This window comes from Amblyraja radiata, chromosome 11 (assembly GCF_010909765.2).
Source record: "Amblyraja radiata isolate CabotCenter1 chromosome 11, sAmbRad1.1.pri, whole genome shotgun sequence".
Classification (NCBI taxonomy): Eukaryota; Metazoa; Chordata; class Chondrichthyes; order Rajiformes; family Rajidae; genus Amblyraja; species Amblyraja radiata.
In genome coordinates, this window is record NC_045966.1 from 22,924,833 (window position 1) to 22,947,065 (window position 22,233).

General features: G+C 41.6%; 1 protein-coding gene across 2 annotated transcripts in view; it reads left to right on the forward strand.

Annotated features, from left to right (window-relative positions):
- sncb (synuclein beta) overlaps positions 1–22,233 on the forward strand; it is a 60,949-nt gene that overhangs the window by 30,092 nt on the left and 8,624 nt on the right. For both annotated transcript variants that reach the window (XM_033029479.1, XM_033029480.1), the window contains exon 5: positions 303–404. In XM_033029479.1, the coding sequence (XP_032885370.1) occupies positions 303–404 (102 nt within the window). The remainder of the gene's footprint in view (positions 1–302; positions 405–22,233) is intronic.

Sequence of the window (22,233 nt, forward strand, 5' to 3'; positions counted from 1 at the left end):
ATAAGAAATTGTAACAGATTCAAAATTGATCAATGGAGAATTTCATTCATCATGGTTCGCCACTACAGATTTTATGTAATACTTTGTGTTTTAAATTGTTAACCGAATGTGTTATTTTATATTTTCACTACGATTACTCCCATCAACACTTACATGTGGATCCTTCTGATCTGCCATCTGAAAATAAAAGATGACGATATCCTTTGTGTGTGTGTGTACATTTAAAATAGCCATTTTAATTGCATCCTCACATTAGTTAATGTATAAACTTATGAATGATAATATATTTTGATTTGCTACAGCCTGCAGAGCTCGGGCAAGAAGCTGTGGAAGAAATTTTAGAGGGAAGTACAATGGAACCAGAAGGTGAAATTGAACCTGAAGCATATGAAGATGCCCCGCAGGTAAAATAATCACATATTTAGCTGCTGATAACGGATGTGAACATGCTGGTGAAATTACTGTGTTATGACACCCAAAATTGAAGTCTTTGGGCACCTTTTCATTATATGTGGTTAAATAAATAGGGTAAAACTTGATTTCATTCCATAATACTGCTATGCTGTATACCTTTAGCCAACAGCCCATTGACAGTGATTGATCAGACAAAAAGCTGTTAATCTAATAGCATGACTTGGAAGAAGGCTTCAAAAATATGCATCATAAGGTGGAGAACTCCTCACGGAGTACATCTGAACAAATATTATTCTGAATCTGAGTAATAAATGTACTGTTACTCAGCTGAATAAAGATGTGAATCATTGAGTTGTTTGAATAGGTTTATGGTTACTCGATATACACGTTTGAAACCAGTTATAAAGTTATTTACGAACAAAGGGCACTTTTATTGGAATACTGTTTATACGGGATGCAATATTATTGGAAATGACTGGAGACATTCAATTGTCTGACACTTTTTACATTTATATGATTGAAATTAATTGTTATATGATTCCCTCAGTGTATGAATTAGATAAAGCAAACAAAAAATGTGTGTTCATACATGTATTTTATTTGAAGCATTAGGACTGCACTGGGCTAATCTAAAGATAATCCCTCCATCATAATCAATTGATAATAGCCTTGTAAAATTGATTCACATTTCTGAAAATACTATGCAACCTATATACCAGAAAGAAGCTCTGAAGTACAATGACATTTCCTGGACCTGTTCTGTTGAAACACATCATTATTTACTTTTGGGTTTCCTGGGCTATTGAACAGTGCGAAGACCGTTGCTGGAAGTTTTAGAGTGATTTTCAGTAAATTTAAATTCAAGTTCCTTAGTAAAGTTCCCACTGCCTCCAGCACAACTAGGAGCAGGAGAACTGAAGCCAAAGACAAGGCTTCTTCAGAAAGGAGGCAAAAATGGATAGCTAGCCAGGACGGACTTTCCCCTCAGGAGTTTAGTTTGAAGATATAACATGGAAACAGGCCCTTCAACCGAATGCATCCATGCCAACCATTGATCATCCATTCACATTAGTTCTATGTTATTACACTTTCTCATTCACTCCCTGCCCACTAGGGGCAATATTACAGTGCCAATTAACTCACAAACCCACACATCTGTGTGATTTTGTCACCGTCCCCATCCCCATAATCTGACAATCATGAGTTTTCATACTGCATTGCACCATACATAAAATACTTTCCAAAAAGATCGACGTGCAGGAATCCCATGCGGTCACAGGGAGAATATGCAAACTCTACACAGACAGCACCCGGGGTCAGGATCAAATCTTGGTCTCTGGCTCTGTGAGGTAGCAGCCTGACAAACTGCACCACTGCGCCACCCTGCATTTTCTTACGGTAAGATTTTCAGATGCCATTGTTCAGTGAGACCGGTCACTGGACACATGCAAACTCCAGGCATGCATACTTGCTCGGACCACTGCCTATGGAGGTCCTGAATGTCCCAGCATCTTTAGCCTTCATATGATTCCAACAACGGTTGCTGATATAAGACATTTCTTCCGATTGTCTTCACAATGGTACATGTGGGAAACCATGGATGCTTTTGGCTCCAGAGACAGTGCAACAACAACATGGCAGACATGTAACTTTGCACATATTGTGAGATACCCTGAATCCTGGGGAACATTTTGCTCACCTAATTGCCTTCGGATGCACATATGTGCACTTCATCAGGCACAGATACAAAATAAAGCATTTTTGAACTATTGGTTTATTGCACCTTGAGCATCTGTGTGCTAAGTGACAGCCAATAGTACATTCCCATTATGACTGCCATGCACATGTACTCTGATGCAGTCTGCTATACTGGTCCAATTTCATTTGCTACATTTTTGAGGGAGGGCTCTTTGTAGGCAAAAGCTATCCCCTCTTTCCTTGGTTCTTCACACCATACATTCACCTGGTCATGGTGGGGAGGGCAATTGTAATCTTGGCTCTGCAGCCATCAGGGGCTTTGTGGGAAGTGTAATTAAATGTCCCCTCTCTCCTGTGCTCCACTTGGACTTGCACATATGTCTCCCCTCCCCCTCCCCCTGCCTATATTCCTCTGCTTTCTTTATAATTCGTAACTCTTCAATCATTTTGTGTTCACACCTGTCTTTTCATCTCTGGTCTTTGTTCACCATATGCCAATCACACCTTGGGATTTTAAATTCTTCAATCAAATCCCCTCTCATTCTAATAAAATTCCAGCAGAAATAGGACTAGCATTTCTGAAAAAGGGTCCCAAACAAAACTGTCACCTCTCCATGTTCTCCAGGTATGCTACCTGACTCACTGAGTTACTCCAGTACATTGTGTCCTTTTGTGTAAACCAGCATCTGCAGTTCCTTGTTTCTAGCATTTAATCTCCTGCTCCCATGCTGGGGGCATCATTGTGTGTCGAGACAGAACACAAACATAGGTCTAGTTTCAATTTGCATCCAGTACCTTAATCTTGTGGTCGAGATGGCTAGTCATAAATCATCAGGTCATAAGTGATAGGAGTAGAAGTGGGACATTCGGCCTATCAGGTCTACTCCGCCATTGAATCATGGCTGATCTATCTCTCCTTCCTAACCCCATCCTCCTGCCTTCTCCCAATAACCTCTGACACCTGTACTAATCAAGAATCTATATCTGCCTTAAAAATGTCCACTGTGACTTGCCTCCACAGTCTTCTGTGGCAATGAATTCCACTGATTCACCACCCTCTAACTAAAGAAATTTCTCCTCATCTCCTTCCTAAAAGATCGTCATTTAAATTACACTTTGCTCCATTCATTTGAATGGGATCACCAAACCTGATTGAAAAGGTGGTGCAGGTTGGTGTTTATTTTATTTTTGCTTATGCTTAATGTTTCTGATTAATTTCTAAAACTTACAAATGTTATGTGCTAAGTTTAAAAAAGTAAATACATTTGTGGGAACTGTTTTAATTGTTCTCAGAGACAGTAATTGTTCTCAGAGACACAGAAGGATGAGCACAGTGAGTACAGTAGGTCAGATTAAACATGATCTAAAACAGTTTTTGAAAACAATTCGTCCATGGTATGTCATTGACAACTACCTTGCAATTCAGTTATTGTCCTGATGTGGGCAGACATGGAAAATGTTTTGCTCAAAGTCTGGTAGTGCCAGGGAATCTCAAATGTTCACTTGATAGAACATTGATCTAAAGGGCAACAGCTCTGAAAATACAATGTTTCCTCACTAGTCAAATTTCAGTTCAGGCGTTAAACTGAAGTGCAGCTCAAGTATGTGGATAATTTTAGAAGTTATACTAGGTTATTTACAAGAGAGCATATTTAAGTTATAAGTACCAATACCAATGTAACTAATGTCAAAGCTACAGTGAGATCAGAAGGACAAAAGGAGAACATTCACATTCACACAAACGGTGGTGGGTGTGTGGAACAGCTGCCAGACGAGGTAGTTGAGGCAGGGACTGTTGCAACATTGAAGAAAAAAATAGAAAGGTACATGGAGAGGACAGGTTTGGAGCAATATAGGCCAAATGCAGGCAGGTGGGACCAATGTAGATGGGACTTGTTCGTCTGTGTGGGCAAGTTGGGCTGAAGGGCCTGTTTCTACACTGTATGAGTGTGACTGTGTAAATGAAGAACATGCAAGCAGATAACATAATCTGCAATGTTTTATTGAAGGGAGATAAAAATCAAAAGAATTATTAAATGGTTGAAGGGGAAATCTAATTATCAGTGATGAAAAGTAAAATTACCAGTAGTGTCTGAGAATGATCATTGTTACAAGGTTCCCCTCATGGAGGCAAGGCCCGGTTGCGACAGGGATGGATGGGGAGAGTGGCCGGTGCCTACATTGGTTCTTGGCACGTTGTGGTCAGGAAAGCTGTAGTCACAAGTTTTGTGCCTGGGAGCAAAGAAGGAGGTCAGCACTTGCGCCTATCAGATGGTCAGAAGGTGAGACCAGTGGGTGAGGGATGTTGGTACAGTTAGGGGGATTTGTTTGTTGAGGGGCAGTTCAAAGGTTAAAATGTAGTTTTCTTCCAATGGCACCAATTATATTGGCCATCGTTTTGATCCCTTATATACATGTTTTGGCATTGAGGGCAATTTAAAAGATTCAAGAGATTCATTCCTGAGGTTTGTTCTATCATGAAAGGCTAAATACATTAGATCTCTATTCTTTAGAGTTTGGTACTGTGCTATAAAATGTACCAGGGATGACCAGAGACAAGGTGTACTAATTCCATGTTGCCAGCGCGGCACGGTGGCGCGGCGGTAGTGTTGCTGCCTTACAGCGTTGCAGCACTGGAGACCCGGGTTCGATGCCGACTACGGGTGCTGTCTGTACGAAGTTTGTACGTTCTCCCCGTGACCGCGTGGATTTTCTCCGAGATCTTCGGTTTCCTCACACACTCCAAGACGTAGGTTAATTGGCTTGGTGTATGTGTAAAATTGTCCCTAGTGTGTGTAGGATAGTGTTAATATGTGGGGATCGCTGGTCGGTGCAGTCTCGGCGAAAGGGCCTGTTTCCGTGCAGTATCTCTAAACTCAACTAAACTAAACTATAATGAAATAATTGGATATATGATTGATCTGGATATGACATTAGATGCACAATACAATACAATACAATTCAATTTATTGTCATTTGGACCCCTTGAGGTCCAAACGAAATGCCGTTTCTGCAGCCATACATTACAAACAAATAGACCCAAGACACAACATAATTTACATAAACATCCATCACATTGCTGTGATGGAAGGCCAAAAAAACTTCTCTCTCCACTGCACTCTCCCCCCCCCCGATGTCAGAGTCAAAGTCAAAGTCAAAGCCCCTGGTGGGCGATGGCAAATTGTCCCGTGGCCATTAAAGCCACGCCGGGTGATGCAAGGTCGCACACCGGGTCTTGGTGTTAGAGCCCCCGGCGTGCTCTCGCAGAGACCCGCCGCCATTCCAAGCCGCGCGGGGCGGTGCTGTAAGGCCCCGCTCCAGGAGCTCTTCAACCCCGCAACTCGGGCGGGAGAAGTCGCCGCTGCGGAAGCCCCGAAAAGCGGTCTCCCTCCAGGGACCCGCGGGCTCCCGGTGTTACCGTCCGCCAAACCCGCAGTTGCAGCCACCGAATCTCCGGGGGTCGGGTCGCAGCAGCGTCCACCACAGCTCCACCCGCTCTGGACTCTGCCAGCTCCGCGACGGTGAGGTGAGTAGTCGGCACCACAGCCCCCGGTCTTCCTGTTGGAGGCCGCTCCTCGTTGCCGCCCCAACGACAACGGAGACCCGACAAAGAAAAGGTCGGGTCTCCCGTGCAGGGAGAGATTTAAAAGTTACCCCCAACCCCCCCCCACACCACCCCCACCCCCCCACACACATACCCCAACAAAAATAACAAAAACTACATAAAAACTACAAGCCAGACTTAAGCTGGGAATTGCCTGGACAAATTTCCTGAGAGATCTGAACATGGCTGTTACTGAAATAAGCAGCACTGCATTGAATTTCTAGTCCATAATTCTCGGGATGTTTTGTATGTCAAACAACTGGCAAAGCATTGTGGATTTTATAAACAAGGCTTATTGTAGATGAAAAATGAAATCATGTCCTGGTACTTGTTGTCTTCAAACACAGTAAACTGAATGCATCTCTGTCATTGCTATGACATAATATCCACTTTGCATTTGACAAGGCCTTGCGTGGTCAGAATAACCCTTGCTCACAATAGCTGGAAAAAAATCACTCACAAACTACAAACCATTGCCCATTGCTGTCAAAACTGAATAAACAATTATACTGTTGTAAAACATTTTTTAAATATGCAATAACTTAAAACAGAGCAAATATGAGTGATTATCTTCCTTGCACCTCTATTGAAATGAATAGGTTTGTGGGCCCTATACCATATCTAACCTGGGGTAATCAAATTCCCCTAAAGTCATTAATGGAGAATCCCTGAATTTTTTTTGCATGGTGGCGCAGCAGTAGAGTTGTTGCCAGAGACCTGGGTTCGATCCTGACTACGGGTACTGCCTGTAAGGTGTTTGCACGTTTTCCCTGTGACCCCGTGGGTTTTCTCCAGGAGCTCTGGTTTCCTCCCACACTCCAAAGATGTTCAAGTTTGTAGGTTAATTGGCTTTGGTTAAAAAAAATTGTAAGTTATCCCTAGTGTGTAGGATAGTGCTAGTGTACGGGGTGACCGTTGATCGGCGTGGACTCGGTGGGCTGAAGGGCCTGTTTCCGTGCTGTATTACTAAAGTCTAAAGTCACCATTGAGGACTATACATAGTTGTCCTCGTGTAATCAATGAGCAATAGAGAAAGAGGGTGCAAAATAAGGGACAAGACAGACAACGATAAACAAAATGGAAAGAACTAAGTGTACAGTGTACAGAATAATGATGATAATTTCTCTATGAGCATTTTATTATGTTTTTCAAGTAGACCAATAATACAGAATGATGAGTGTAGAAGCCATCAATACTCAGATCATTGCTCAATGATATCATCACATAGTATTAACTGACTTCGTAATTACAACCATTAAAATGGTAATAATTAATAGGGCTCACTTAATGAAATGGGCTTATTTATATTAACATTTTAATATTCTGGCAAGATTTATTCTTGAGATTTAAACCATTAACTCTGCTTCTCATACCACAGATATCGGACCTGTTGTTTTCTTTGTTGGCTGCAATGGCTATCATTAAGTTCAATACAATAAAAATTTAGCTGGCATTTGATTGTGCAATAAACGGGCCAGATTTGAATTTACACCTAACAAACAATTTGTAGAATACTCAGGAGATTTCCAATGGAGCAGGATATAAATGAATCATTTGAGATCAAGTAGATGATTTACAAATTAAGTGATGCTGAGGTTTTAGATGCAATTTACATGACAAAATCCAAGTATAAATCTTGTCACATTCATAAAACCACACAAGGAATAAACATTGAATAGGCAGGATCTATCTCCAAGGATGGGTAAAATTCCCCAGTGTACCTCCTGCTTAAGTTAATTAACAATATAAATCCTAGTTTCCTGTTTTGGTCAAACTGAATGTTGAAAGGTTTGAATCTTTTCAAAGTGAAATGAAACTGGTGTGATAGATGAATGTATTTTACCTGATTCCAGATATTATGATATTAAGCAGTTTACTCCCTTTTTAAAACAGTGAATGCATTTTTCAGATGAAAAACTGATAGGTATCCTGATTTTAATCCTCTACTAGTGCATCTGTTCATTAGATGCTGTATGATAGAAACCTCATTATCTGGATATTAATTGCTTACAGTAACAGCAGCTTCTGGGCCATTGGGGACGTGAATGTAAATCGCACCATGGCAGCTGGAGATTCTGAAGTCAATCAATTAAATGTAAAATTTTAAAAATCACTAGTAATTGGAAACATGTGGTTATCATAACATTGTACAAGGCATTGGTGAGACCAAATCTGGAGTATGGTGTACAATTTTGGTCGCCCAATTATAGGAAGGATGTCAACAAAATAGAGAGAGTACAGACGAGATTTACTAGAATGTTGCCTGGGTTTCAACAACTAAGTTACAGAGAAAGGTTGAATAAGTTAGGTCTTTATTCTCTGGAGCGCAGAAGGTTAAGGGGGGACTTAATAGAGGTCTTTAAAATGATGAGAGGGATAGACAGAGTTGATGTGGACAAGCTTTTCCCTTTGAGAATAGGGAAGATTCAAACAAGAGGACATGACTTGAGAATTAAGGGACAGAAGTTTAGGGGTAACATGAGGGGGAACTTCTTTACTCAGAGAGTGGTAGCGGTGTGGAATGAGCTTCCAGTGGAAGTGGTGGAGGCAGGTTCGTTGGTATAATTTAAAAATAAATTGGATAGGCATATGGATGAGAAGGGAATGGAGGGTTATGGTATGAGTGCAGGCAGGTGGGACTAAGGGAAAATAATTGTTCGGCACGGACTTGTAGGGCCGAGATGGCCTGTTTCCGTGCTGTAATTGTTATATGGTTAAATCGCAGAGAGCTGTGAACGTAGCTCAGACCATCACACAAACCAACCTCACGCCTGGTGACTCCATCTACACTTTACGCTGCCTCGGCAAAGCCCACAGCATAATCGAGAACCAGTCACTCCCTCCCCCTTCTCCCATCAGGCAAGAGGTACAGAAGTTTAAAAACGCATATCTCTAGGTTCAGAAGCAGTTTTTTCCCAGCTCTCACCAGCTAGAGTGCGGTCATATCCTTCCATCCACCTCATTGGAGACTTGTGAACTATCTTCAATCGGACTTCAATCGGTCTAGCACTAAATGTTGTACCCTTTATCCATTACATGTACATTGTGGATGGCTTGAATGAAATCATGTAATAGCCTTTTCTTTAACTGGATAGCACGCAACAAAAAGCTTTTCACTGTACCTCGGTACACGTGACAATAATAAAAAGCTAAGATGTCCACAGAAACAATCCTGAACTTCAGTCATTTTTAATTCTCCATCCTACACGCACTCCCACTCTGTCTTTGTCCTTTTACACCATTTAATTGAAGCCCCAGATAAGAATGCCCAAGAGGAAGAACATCTCATCTTCTGACTAGGCATAATTCAGCCCCCAGTTTTAATAGTGTTTAATGTCCTTGTAAACCATTCAAGAAGTCTTCAAAGTCCGGCATTCAAGAGTGGGTTTTTGGGACTAAGCCACCCGAGGCCTATTCACCACAGACTCACCACATTAAGTGCGAATGAGTGCAGGCAGATGGGTACTGTAGGTGTTGATTCCAGGTGGCAGACTTGGTCAAGGAAGATCTGTCCTGCAGTTGACTGTTCATTTTAAATACAATGCATTTTAGCAGCTATATAAGAATGCTAAACCACAGGAATAAAAATAGGCCAAACAGCCCCTGAAACTCACTGTGACAGTTGCATGGTGAATTTCATGCTAGGAAGGAAATTGTCAAGACATTGCATGAATTGATCTCGCTGTAGGGTCATGCATTAGCCACATCGTTATTTTGTCTTGGTCTTGGAAGATGTTAGATGTCTCAAAAAATGTCTAGCTACACAGTGTCAAAAATAATTTACTTATTCATCATCAGTTTTTACCGAAAGGATGTTAATTGCACCATAAGCAAAGGGGTTATTATGATCTGTTATTCGGAAAGGCCTTCAGTTTTTGGCAGGGCAATTTGTTTTTCCAAGAGGGGAGGATGGCTCTTCTCAGTTAATTGATAAAAACGTCCAATTTTTCAGTAAATTTTAGGACCCTACGATTAGGCCGGTCAGTCATACGAATGGAATTTCTGATAAGAGAGTATCCATTCATTCTTGAAGTAATTAACGATGAACGAGAACATTAAAAATCACAGCGGCACTAAAATGATCCACAAGCTTCCACTGCAAATAATTAATATTCTGTTCATGGAAGCAGAAGCAAAGCTCCTCGGGACTCTCTGAAGGACAATGTAATATTGTATTAACAGCTGTGTGCAAATTTGCATCATGGCAGTAAAATTAATGGAACAAGTCAATCATGTTTCTCTGATGTGCAAAACCCCCATTGAAACACTGGGGTTTGAACATTCTTTTCAAGGAAATGTTGGGATGCTGAAACCAATTAAATAATTTTTCTCACATGATGTTTCTTTTCAAATTACGTCTACAACATTGTTTCTCAAGCTGTCTGCATGCATTGAAATTCAATCCAATAATTTAGCAATTTTGTTTTATTTCATACTTTCCTTATCAGAAAATCACCAGTCTGTTTAAGTCAATGTTTGCAAAAATTGTGAATCTTTCAGCAATTATAGTTTCTGTACATTACATTAAATTTGCCTACGAGTATTTCAAATGTGCTTAGAAATACTTTGATTTTTTTTCTTCCTTATTTTTATTTCAAAAATATTACTTCATTTATAAACCTAATAATTATATGGTACATTCATGTCAACATTCTCAGTGTAGGCCATGTCATTCAGTTTACTTGACTTCAGTGTGACTTATTTTGTTTTAACCAGCACTCTGTTAATTTTAGAACAATGGTTTCATTCCTGCAACATGCAATAGCAGAAGGGGTCTTAAACGGTGGCCTTGTTACCCCAAGAGCCTTTGTGACAGCTGAACGAAGCTTCAGTGAATCCCTCACCTTGTTATCCTGTACAATAAACACCATAGTATTTGTTCATTATAGTTGATAATCAGCAATTTTCAGACAGACCATACATCATCTTTCTCTAAGTGACAAGATTGCAAGCGTAAATGGTGTTTGTATGATACGATACAATACGATAGAACTTTATTAATCCCAAGAAGGAAATTGATCTGCCAATAGTCATAAAAACACAAAATACATGAAACATGAAATTAAAGTGACAAGTTGAAAGAATTGGGGATGTGCAAAGTTTGGGGAGGTGACGTGGAGGGGAGTCACTCAGTCTACCCTACGACAGAGGGGGTTGGAGTTATAAAGTTTGATAGCCACAGGGAAGAAGGATCTCTTGTGGCGTTCTGCCCTGCATCTTGGTGGAATCAGTAATTTGGCATTGTTTAATTGTTCAGCATGAATCTTGATAAAGTCTACCACATCTCTTTCCATATCTTCTTGCTAATGCACATTTAAGAAGTAGATGGATGATTGTCCATTTGCGTGTTAGTCAAGAAGATCGAACATGAGGACAGCATGCTGCAGCTTACCTTTTTAATGAATGGCAACAATTTTGTTGAAATAGAATCAAACTGCTTATTCAGCGGGAGGTCAGATGTGCCCGCATCTCACCTCTAGTGTGTCCTGCACGTTTCAGTGCAAAGGATAGAGGTCAAGGATAAAGATATGTTCGAGAAGGATATTGACAATGTTTCTCGGTGGAACTGTCAGCCTAAGGTATGTGTGTATTATGTGCATAGAGTGATACAGTGTGTAAACAGGCCCTTCGACCCAACTTGTCCACACCGGCGAACATGTCCCAGCTACACTAGTCCCACCTGCCTGTGCTTGGTCCGTGTCCCTCCAAACTTGTCCTATCCATGTACCTGTCTAAAAGCTTCTTAAATGTGGGGACAGTCCCAGCCTCAACTACCTCCTGTGGCAATTGTTCCATACACCCACCATCATTTGTGTGAAAAAGTTACCCCTCATATTCATATTAAATCTTTTCTCCTTCACCTTGAACCTATGTCCTCTATAATACAGCATGTGACTGTATTATACATATGAGCTCTGAAGAAGGGTTTCGGCCCGAAACGTCGCCTATTTCCTTCGCTCCATAGATGCTGCTGCACCCGCTGAGTTCCACCAGCAATTTTGTGTACCTTTGAGCTGAAACTATGTTAGCTGGACAATCATATAGAGTACAGTGGTGGTGCAGCAGTTAAATTACGAGACTAGTAATCAACTAGAGACCTGAGGTCAAACCACAGAATGTTTCAATCAATTCTCCTCTTATTATTTTAACCTCCCACAGATGCAAGCCTAGCCTGTCCAACCTTGCCTTGTAAGAGAACCTACCATCCCAGATATAGTGCACATTTGTGAAATGTTCCAATGCATTTATTTCCTATGTAAAATAACGAGACCGATACTACGCACAATACTACAGATGTGGTCTCAACAAGACATGGTGAGCTGAAACCTAACCTTCCTACCTTTGTATTCAGATCCTCTCACAATGAACAATAGCATTCTGTTAGCTTTCCAAATTACTTGCAAGTTGCATGCAAGTTGCCTTCAGATCCCCAAAACATGCTTGTTAGGTTAATCTCCCACTGTAAATTACCCACATTGTGAATGTGTGGTAGGAGAATTAGATAGTAGTAAATGGGCAATAGGAGAGAATAGGTTACAGGGAAGTAAGTGGGAGAATAGAGACACAAGAGATGTAGATGCTTGAAACGAGCAAAAAAAACATATTGCTGGAGGAACTCGGTGGGTCAGGCAGCATACAGTATGGAGGGAAATGAACAGCAACATTTTGGGTTGTGACATTTTTTCAACATGTACGAATAGGACTAATGGAATTGTTCTTAAAGTTAGTATAAAGTTGATGGGCCGATTGGCCTTTTATGGCGCAGTGAAATATGGAAAATATAAGAAATCGTTGCAAAAATTAGGTTATTCCATGAGAGTTACTGCTGTCAATGGTAAATTATTTGCCTTGCCAGCTTATACCATTCCCAAATTTGATAGTTTTATAATACCCTTGCTTTCTTCACTTTAAGAATAGATTGCCCAGATGTTCAGAATCTTGATGCAGTTTTTCCAGCACCACATGAATTCAAATATACCAGTTATTTCCACTATATTGTGATTGCAGTCCTTTCCAGACCACTCCGGATATTTGATCAGGCACTGCGATATATCGCACTTTCTTTGTTAATATTCCGATGATGCCTTTTAGACAAGTGATGGAAAATTAGGTCATTTTATTCCAAGGATTGATTTAAAGAGAGCTTTAATGAACAATTCTTATTCTGAAGGTAGAAAACTGACGCAAGATTATTTTTAATGTCGTAATCTCCATCTTTAACCTGTTGTTTGATACAATCCAAGCCACTCTGACATTAATTAATTGAGCCTGTTTAGGCCAGGTAGTACCTCTTTGCATTAGGAATGATTCTTGTTGCTGTTATATTATTCTCAGAGCCCGTTATATTGTCCACCATTCTGAGAGACTGAAACAAGAGACAGTAATCAATGTCAATTCTGACATGTAATCTGTTTAATATCAAGTGGCAATTTATCTGAATGGTTCTACTTATACTACCTGATACAATGATTGAGTCATAGTTGTATATCACAGAAAACATAACAGTAAAGTACAGGAACTGGCCTTTCAGCCCAAAATATCTGTGCCAAAAACAATGCAAACTTCAACTAATCTCCACTTTCCATTCTATAACTGATCTAACTGGGGTGGAAGATTGCAACCTTCATGTGATCCGCCCTGTTTTGACGAATGCAATCAACCCGGCGTGCACAATCAAATAAGATAAAATAGAACAAGTTGTCCTACAATTTTAGGCTGTGCATGCCATATGCAAGAAGAAGACTGATCTAACTGCTCTTTGGTCATAGTTTTTTTTCCTATATCCATATTTTCACTTTGTAGCTCTTTATTGCTCTCTCCATACCTTTGTGGATATATCTTTTTCTGTCTCACTGGCAATTTGATTTCTCACAGAGTGATACAGCACAGGAATAGGCCCTTCTGCCCATTGATTCCACACTAACCACCGAACACAAGTAACCCAATGACACTAATCGTACATTATTTTATTTTCCCCACATTCCCATCAACAATCCCCCAGTTTCGACCATTCGCCCACATATCAGGGCCAGTTTTCAATGGCCAATTAATCTCCCAATTCATATGTTTTTGGGATGTTAAGAGGACACTGAAACACCCAGAGGAAACCCTCGCGATCACGGGGAGAACATGTATATTCACCTGGACAGCATCAGAGGTCGGGATCAAACCTGGTCACTGGACCTGTAAGGCTGCAGCTCTACCAGCTGTGCTATTGTGCCACTGTTGTTACTTCCTTTAGTTCACACTTTTTTTCTACTTGTGTCATTCTATGAAGGAGTCTTCACTCTCTTTTCTTCAACATAAATCATGATAATCAACATTATTTTAAATAAAAGGCCACATTGATTTTGCCAGATTATGCAGATTGTGCAGCCCAGCAGTATGAATATTGATTTATCTAACTTCAAGTAACCCCGGCATTCCCTCTCCCTATCTCTCCCCCACCCGTCGCACCAGCTTCTCGTTTTTGCCCAACACACAGCTAGCAATGGCCTGTTTCATTTATCATTGTTACTTTTTTGTATATCTTTCATTCATTGTTCTTTATCTCTCAACATCATCGTCTCTATTTCCCTTTCCCCTAACGAGTCTGAAGAAGGGTCTCGACCCGAAACGTCACCCATTCCTTCTCTCCAGAGATGCTGACTGTCCAGCTTTTTGTGTCTATCCTCTTGCCAGATTATGTAACAGATGGCATGGAAAAATTTGAGAAGATATCCCAAATTCTGGAACTATAACAAAATACCATAGAAATGATTTGTAACAATTCATCACTATCATTCTTAAATCTGTGTAATATACAAAGTATAAATCCATCATAAATAAAACTTCTTAATATCTTCAGTTATTATTTCCATCATGCACGTTTGGTATTTCCTAGTACCTCATCTCCCCTCTGAGGATAATTTATCACGTTGTGCAAAGGAAGAACATAATCAGGCCAGCAAATTGCTTGCGATGTTGTCAGGTTAAACCCATATTTTTTGGATATCTACATATTTTGGATTGCCAGGGCTTTGATCTGTTTGCTGGGATTTCCTTGGTGCATGAAATTAATGTTGTTCCTAAATTAAATGGTTTGAAACTAAGGGAAGTAGAATTCAGGCATAAATTTACAAAAAAGGGCATCACCATTTTAAACTCCGGTAGGCCACTGACCACTAATGTGATTAATTAGAACTTGATAAATGTGCAATAGAACAAACATCTGCATCAATCCCTTCTATTTCTCATAGCAGTGTAATTACAAATACTGGCATAAATGTCATAGTTATTAAACGAGTGCTGACAGGCAATAATCTTCTTTGTGGATGTCATCTCCTTAGTATTGCCAGAAATTTTTATAATCATAATAAAGATGTTCAAGGTCTTAAAATTACAGTGGTTCATTCTATGCTTTTCTGTACTGTGGAGATTAATAAGATTTTGATGAGAGACATAAGTAAAAAACAAGCGTTCTAAAAAGAGAGGCCTTCTTAATTGCAGCTGACCTATTTTCAAAAAGAAACAGAATTATCTTCACAAAACAGGAACGAATACTGGAAGTACTCAAGCAGCATCTGTGGAGGCTAAAAGCGTAAAGTCGATATTTCGGGTGGAGTGCCTGCCTCAGTCGTCAGTCCTTATGCACAGTTTTGACCTGAAATGTCAACTTACATATTTTTCCTCCATTGATGCCGCTTGTCCCTCTGATTTCTTCCACCGTTCTGTTGTTTGCTCTTGATTCCTAGTATCTACAAGCCTTGTCTTCAGAATCATGTGTTCACTAGACTTTTAACATTAAATTGCTATTCAGCAATTGTTGTAATTGTTGTAACCAAAATTGAATTTTGTTATAACTGTTGTTTTAATTGTGTGACCTGCTTGTTTAGATAAAATCAAATTAATAAAAGCAAATTTAAAATAGAATCAGAAACATTATCCTCTCCTTTGCTTTCTCCACATCTACTTCATTCAGTGGAGCCATGAAACTGCCATTTTATTGCAGGCATTTAAGTCTCTTTGTGCCATTTATTGCAACTAGCTATACAAGACCAATCAGCATTTTCTCTAACATGAAACGTACAGATTCACTAGGTAGCAATGGAACAAACATCTACATTTGTATTCACATCACAACAAATTTATGTCAAAACATACTAATAAGGAAACAAGGAAAATTCAAAATAGTTAAAAGCAGGCAACACCAGTGAAGCTTTTATTTTCTGCAAAAATGCCATTTCTATTATGAACCTTCCTCATATTTCTGACATTATAAACTTCAAGAATTAATTAAATTAATAAATTAATACATTTAATAAATCAATAAATTAATAAATGCATTGATATCTTTAATAAATTAATTAAATAATAGATTAAAGGGCGGCTAGAGTTGTTGCCTTACAGTGCCAGAGACCCAGGTTAGATCCTGACTACGGATGCTAGCTGTATGGAGTTTGTACGTTCTCCCTGTGACCTGCGTGGGTTTTTCCCAGTTTTCCATGGGTGCTCCGGTTTCCTCCCACACTCCAAATGCATACAGGTTTGAAGGGTAATTGGCTTTGGTAAAATTGTAAATTGCCCAGTGTGTGTAGGATAGTGTTAGTGGACGGGGATCGCTGGTCGTCGCGATCTCGGTGGGTTGAAGGGCCTGTTTCCGTGCCGTAACTGAACTAAACTAAACCAAAAATCTAAATTCTGAATATATACTATCCCTTTAGTAAATACATACCATATTTCCACCATTTTTTTCCTACCTACCTTATTGAAGTATCCAACCTATTCTCTCCTTTTAATCAATGTGTATGTGTCTTATCTTGGAGTTATTTTGTGTGACAGTCAAAGGTCCATAGATTCAAGACTCAGTCCAGGACGTGAACACATAAGTCTGATCTTACATAACACTGAGGTGCTATCTTTGACATGAACGTTTTTAGCAGGTTTCCTGTTTCGACAAAACACAAAGTAATACTCAGCACTGAGGAATTTGGGCTGTTTTGTTTTTTGCACACACTGTTTTATTTTTTTTATTGAACAATTTTATGTTTGTTTATTATATTATCTATTGAGTACTGTGTTTATAAAAGCTGTTGTGCTGCTGCAAGAAATAATGTAATTGTTCCGTTTCAGTACATAAGACCATAAACCACTCTTGGCTTTCTCCCGACTTTCTCTTGACTTTCTCTTGACTCTTGTGGTAAAAGCGGGTGGTTTTGTTGGTGTAGCTACCTGTTCCTCAGTCGAAAAATAGGTTAAATAGTAATTTAATGGGATAGAAATATAGAAAATAGGTGCAGGAGTAGGCCATTCGGCCCCTCGAGTCAGCACCACCATTCAATATGATCATGGCTGATCATTCAAAATCAGTACCCTGTTCCTGCTTTCTCCCCATATCCCTTGATTCCGTTAGCCCTAACAGCTATATCTAACTCTCTCTTGGATACATCCAGTGAATTGGCCTGCACTGCCTTATGTGGCAGAGAATTCCTCAGATTCACGAATCTCCGGGTGAAAAAGGTTTTCCTTATCTCAGTCGTAAATGGCCTTACCCTTATTCTTAAACTGCGACCCCTGGTTCTGGTCTCCCCCAACACCGGGAACATCTTTCCTGCACCTAGACTGTCTACTCACTTAAGAATTTTATATGTTTTTATAAGATACCCACTCATCCTTCTAAATTCCAGTGAATATAAGCCCAATCGATCCATTCTTTAATATAAGCCAAGTCGATCCATTCTATCGACCTTGTTGTGCACAAAGTTGCCATCAGTCAAGCTCTCTTAGGTTACAAACTTCAAAATTATGGAGTTTCCAACAATATATTTTCAAGACTACCACTAAAAATACGTGAGAATTGGTAACAGAAAAGTTAAGTGTAATGTAGGCAACACACAGTTACTTTGAGGAAAATATCATGAAACTGTAGCATTAGTAACTAATGAATTAAAACATCTTGTGTGGATTAAGGCACAGCATGATGGTATTTATAAAGCAATACAATGTAGAGGCATAAAATGCTGGAGTAACTTAGCATGCAGCATCTCTGGAGAGAAGGAATGGGCAACGTTTTGGGTTGAGACTTCTTCAGACTGAGAGTCAGGGGAGAGGGAACATAGATACATAGAAAATAGGTGCAGGAGTAGGCCATTCGGCCCCTTGAGCCTGCACCGCCATTCAATATGATCATGGCTGATCATCCAACTCAGTATCCCGTACCTGCCTTCTCTCCATACCCCCTGATCCCTTTAGCCACAAGGGCCACATCTAACTCCCTCTTAAATATAGCCAATGAACTGGCCTCAACTTCCCTCTGTGGCAGAGAGTTCCAGAGATTCACCACTCTCTGTGTGAAAAATGTTTTTCTTATCTCGGTCTTAAAGGATTTCCCCCTTATCCTTAAGCTGTGACCCCTTGTCCTGGACCTCCCCAACATCGGGAACAATCTTCCTGCATCTAGCCTGTCCAACCCCTTAAGAATTTTGTAAGTTTCTATAAGATCCCCCCTCAATCTCCTAAATTCTAGCAAGTATAAGCCGAGTCTATCCAGTCTTTCTTCATATGAAAGTCCTGACATCCCAGGAATCAGTCTGGTGAACCTTCTCTGTACTCCCTCTATGGCAATAATGTCCTTCCTCAGATTTGAAGACCAAAACTGTACGCAATACTCCAGGTGTGGTCTCACCAAGACCCTGTACAACTGCAGTAGAACCTCCCTGCTCCTATACTCAAATCCTTTTGCTATGAATGCTAACATATCATTCGCTTTCGATAGAAGGAACATCATCCATTCCTTCTATCCAGAGATGCTGCCTATCCCGCTGAGTTACTCCAGTATTTTGTGTCCATCTTCGGTGGAAAACCAGCATCTGCAGTTCCTTCCTACACCGTAGAGGCGTGATGAGAGTCAAACTATGTACTGCATTAGAGATTAGTGGTGATGTTAATGAACAAGTCACAACTTAAAATCAGCTTGTTGGATTTGGTACCTCATTATGCTGTGCCTGCTAAAATGTATTAAATGTGTAAAGCATTCTAGCAGGATGGATGATAGAACTGGTTAAAACGTATGCAATCGTTGGTGACAGGACAATAATCCCCAAATTTAAGTTTTATGTTAGTATTGGATCGACCACATATCTGGCAAAATAATGTGAACCAGTTTCTTTGGCACAGGGTTTCCGATAGTCTCATATTGACTGGGATGTCTCCGATTTAAAACATAAATTGGCTGCCCTTTACAAGATCAGTTACTTAATGGAGCTTGTAATGGGTTGGACGTATTTGCCTTGCTAGAAAGCATTCTGGAGATATATGGAAATTCTCGATGCGAGGTTCATTGCAAGATGAGTTACTCTAAGGTTTTACTAACCCTTATACAGCCTACAGTAGGTAAAGTCTTTGGCCTAGAAGTGCAGTCAGTATTTTGCATTCAAAGATGAGCAGCAATGTGAAAATTAAAGGAGAACATACCTTGGAGCGAACGTACCCTTCCAACGGGTACTTTCGAAAACTGTAGGGAGGAATTATTCATAGCGAGGGAAAAAAAGCCTTGGTAGAAAAACTTTGACCACAAATTGGGCCTTTCCCCAATCTAGACAGCTTTTCAGATCTCTTATCTGACTGTGCAAGAGGAGTAAGTATAAGCATGGAGCACAGGGGTGGAAGCATGAGTGAGAGGCAGAAAAAAGAGTGAAAACTGAGGAAATAGCGTGAGGACAGGGAGCGATGGGGGAATGTGAGAGGGAAGCAGAGGAATAGAAAGAAATGGAAGGCGTATCAATTTATCAGAGGTACACAAAAATGTTGGAAAAACTCAGCGGGTGCAGCAGCATCCATGGAGCGAAGGAAATAGGCAACGGTTCGGGCCGAAACCCTTCTTCAGACTGATGGGGGGTGGCGGGGAGAAGAAAGGGAAAAGGAGGAGGAGCCCGAGGGCTGAGGGATGGGAGGAGACAGTCCGAGGGCTGAGGAAGGGGAGGAGACAGCAAGGGCTAACAAAATTGGGAGAATTCAATGTTCATGCCCGTAGGATGCAGACTCCCCAAGCGGAATATGAGGTGCTGTTCCTCCAACTTCCGGTGTTGCTCGCTCTGGCCATGGAGGAGACCCAGGACAGAGAGGTCGGATTGGGAATGGGAGGGGGAGTTGAAGTGCTGAGCCACCGGGAGGTCAGGTAGCTTCTTGCGGACCGAGCGGAGGTGTTCGGCGAAACGATCGCCCAGCCTCCGCATAGTCTCACCGATGTAGATCAGCTGACATCTAGAGCAGCGGATGCAATAGATGAGGTTGGAGGAGATACAGGTGAACCTCTGTCGCACCTGGAATTACTGCTTGGGTCTTTGAATGGAGTCGAGGGGGGAGGTAAAGGGACAGGTGTTGCATCTCTTGCGGTTGCAACGGAAAGTGCCAGAGGAGGGGGTGGTACAGGAGGGAAGGGAAGAATTGACAAGGGAGTTGCGGAGGGAGCTGTCTTTGCGGAAGGCAGACATGGGAGGAGATGGGAAGATGTGGCGAGTGGTGGGGTCACGTTGGAGGTGGCGAAACTGACGGAGGATTACCTGTTGTATGTGACGGCTGGTGGGGTGAAAGGTGAGGACTAGGGGGACTCTGCCCTTGTTGCGAGTGGGGGGATGGGGAGAGAGAGCAGTGTTGCGGGGTATGGAAGAGAACCTGGTGCGAGCCTCATCTATGGTGAAGGAGGGGAACCCCCGTTCCCTGAAGAATGAGGACATTTCAGATGTCCTGGTGTGGAACGCATCATCCTGGGAGCAGATGCGGCGTAGACGGAGGAATTGGGAGAAGGGGATGGAGTGGGAAGCAGGGTGGGAAGAAGTGTAGTCCAGATAGCCATGGGAGTCAGTAGGTTTATAGTGGATGTCGGTCAGAAGTCTATCACCTGCGATGGAGATAGTGAGGTCAAGGAATGGTAGGGAAGTGTTGGAAATAGTCCAGGTGTATTTGAGTGCCGGATGGAAGTTGGTGGTGAAATGGATGAAGTCAGTCAGTTGTGTGTGGGTGCAGGAGGTGGCACCAAAGCAGTCGTCGATGTAACGGAGGTAGAGGTCGGGGATGGGGCCCTGGTACGTATTGGACAAGGATTGTTCGACGTATCCGACAAAGAGGCAGGCGTAGCTGGGGCCCATGCGTGTGCCCATAGGTATGCCCTGTATTTGGAGGAAATGGGAGGAGTCAAACGTGAAGTTATTGAGGGTAAGGACCAACTCCGCTAGGCGGTGGAGAGTGTCAGTGGCCGGGTATAGGTTGCTTCTTTGGTCAAGGAAGAACCGGAGGGCTTTGAGGCCATTCTGGTGGGAGGTGGAGGTGTAGAGTGACTGGACGTCCATGGTGAAGATGAGGGGGTGAGGGCCTAGAGAATGGAATGCGCGGAGATGGCGGAGAGTGTCTGAGGTGTCTTGAACATAGGTAGGGAGGGATTTAACCAAGGGGGATAGGATGGAGTCAAGGTATGTGGAAATGAGTTCGGTGGGGCACGAACAGGCAGAGACAATGGGTCTACCGGGGCAGTCAGGTTTGTGGATTTTGGGGAGAAGGTAAAATCGGGCCGTGCGGGGCTGGGGAACGATGAGGTTGGAGGCTCGGTCGGGCAGGGCGTGGAAGTTGATGAAGTCAGTGATGGTGCAGGAGATGGTACAGAGGATGAGTGTGTCAGAGGTTATGGAGAGAGATGGGGTTAGGAGGGTGAGGAGGATAGATCAGCCATGATTGAATGGTGAAGTGGACTTGATGGGCCGAATGGCCTAATTCTGCTTATATCACTTGATTTTATTGCACAGAATGTCCCCACGCACATATGTGAACCTGGCTATCCCTTACAATACACCTATCTCCAGATATAGCTTTCCCAACCTCGGTAGCTGACCTTTGATTCTTAATTCCTGAGCCAAACAGTATTTACCTTGGAGTCACTTAACAACACAATGTATATGACTGTGCAGTCAGCAACAAAATAAATTGAAAATTATCTTGCAATGATCTTCCCAGTGGGAATTTCCAAATATCTTCAGATTGATTGCTAGCAAGGCAAAAGACATGCCACTCATGACCAGCGAGTCTGAAGATGCTGCCTGAGTCACTCCAGCTTTTTGGGTCTATCTTGAGAACACATCAGTTCTTTATTTGTAATGACAGCCTTGGTTTAAGTCCCCTTCTTATCCATTCCCTCACCCTGCAGCCCACCACACTCATTGACTTTCGATGATTAGACACAAAATGTTGGAGTAACTCAGCGGGACAGGAAGCATCTCTGGAGAGAAGGAATGAGTGACGTTTAGGGTCGAGACCCTTCTTCAGACTTGGCTTACTGGGTGGCTTCTGTTCTGCTTGGTAATCCAAGTGCCTGGAATCAGGAGGTTGCTGCCTATGACTATTTTAACGAAACTCGGGTCTCAGAAAGGCACCGGCTTCCTCCTGTTAGAACAGCAGTCTGTGCCAATACATTACCCCAGACAGTTACTCAAAAGATACAATTGACCATGGGAAGTGAAAGTGTAAAGCATAGAAATAAATGAAACTGA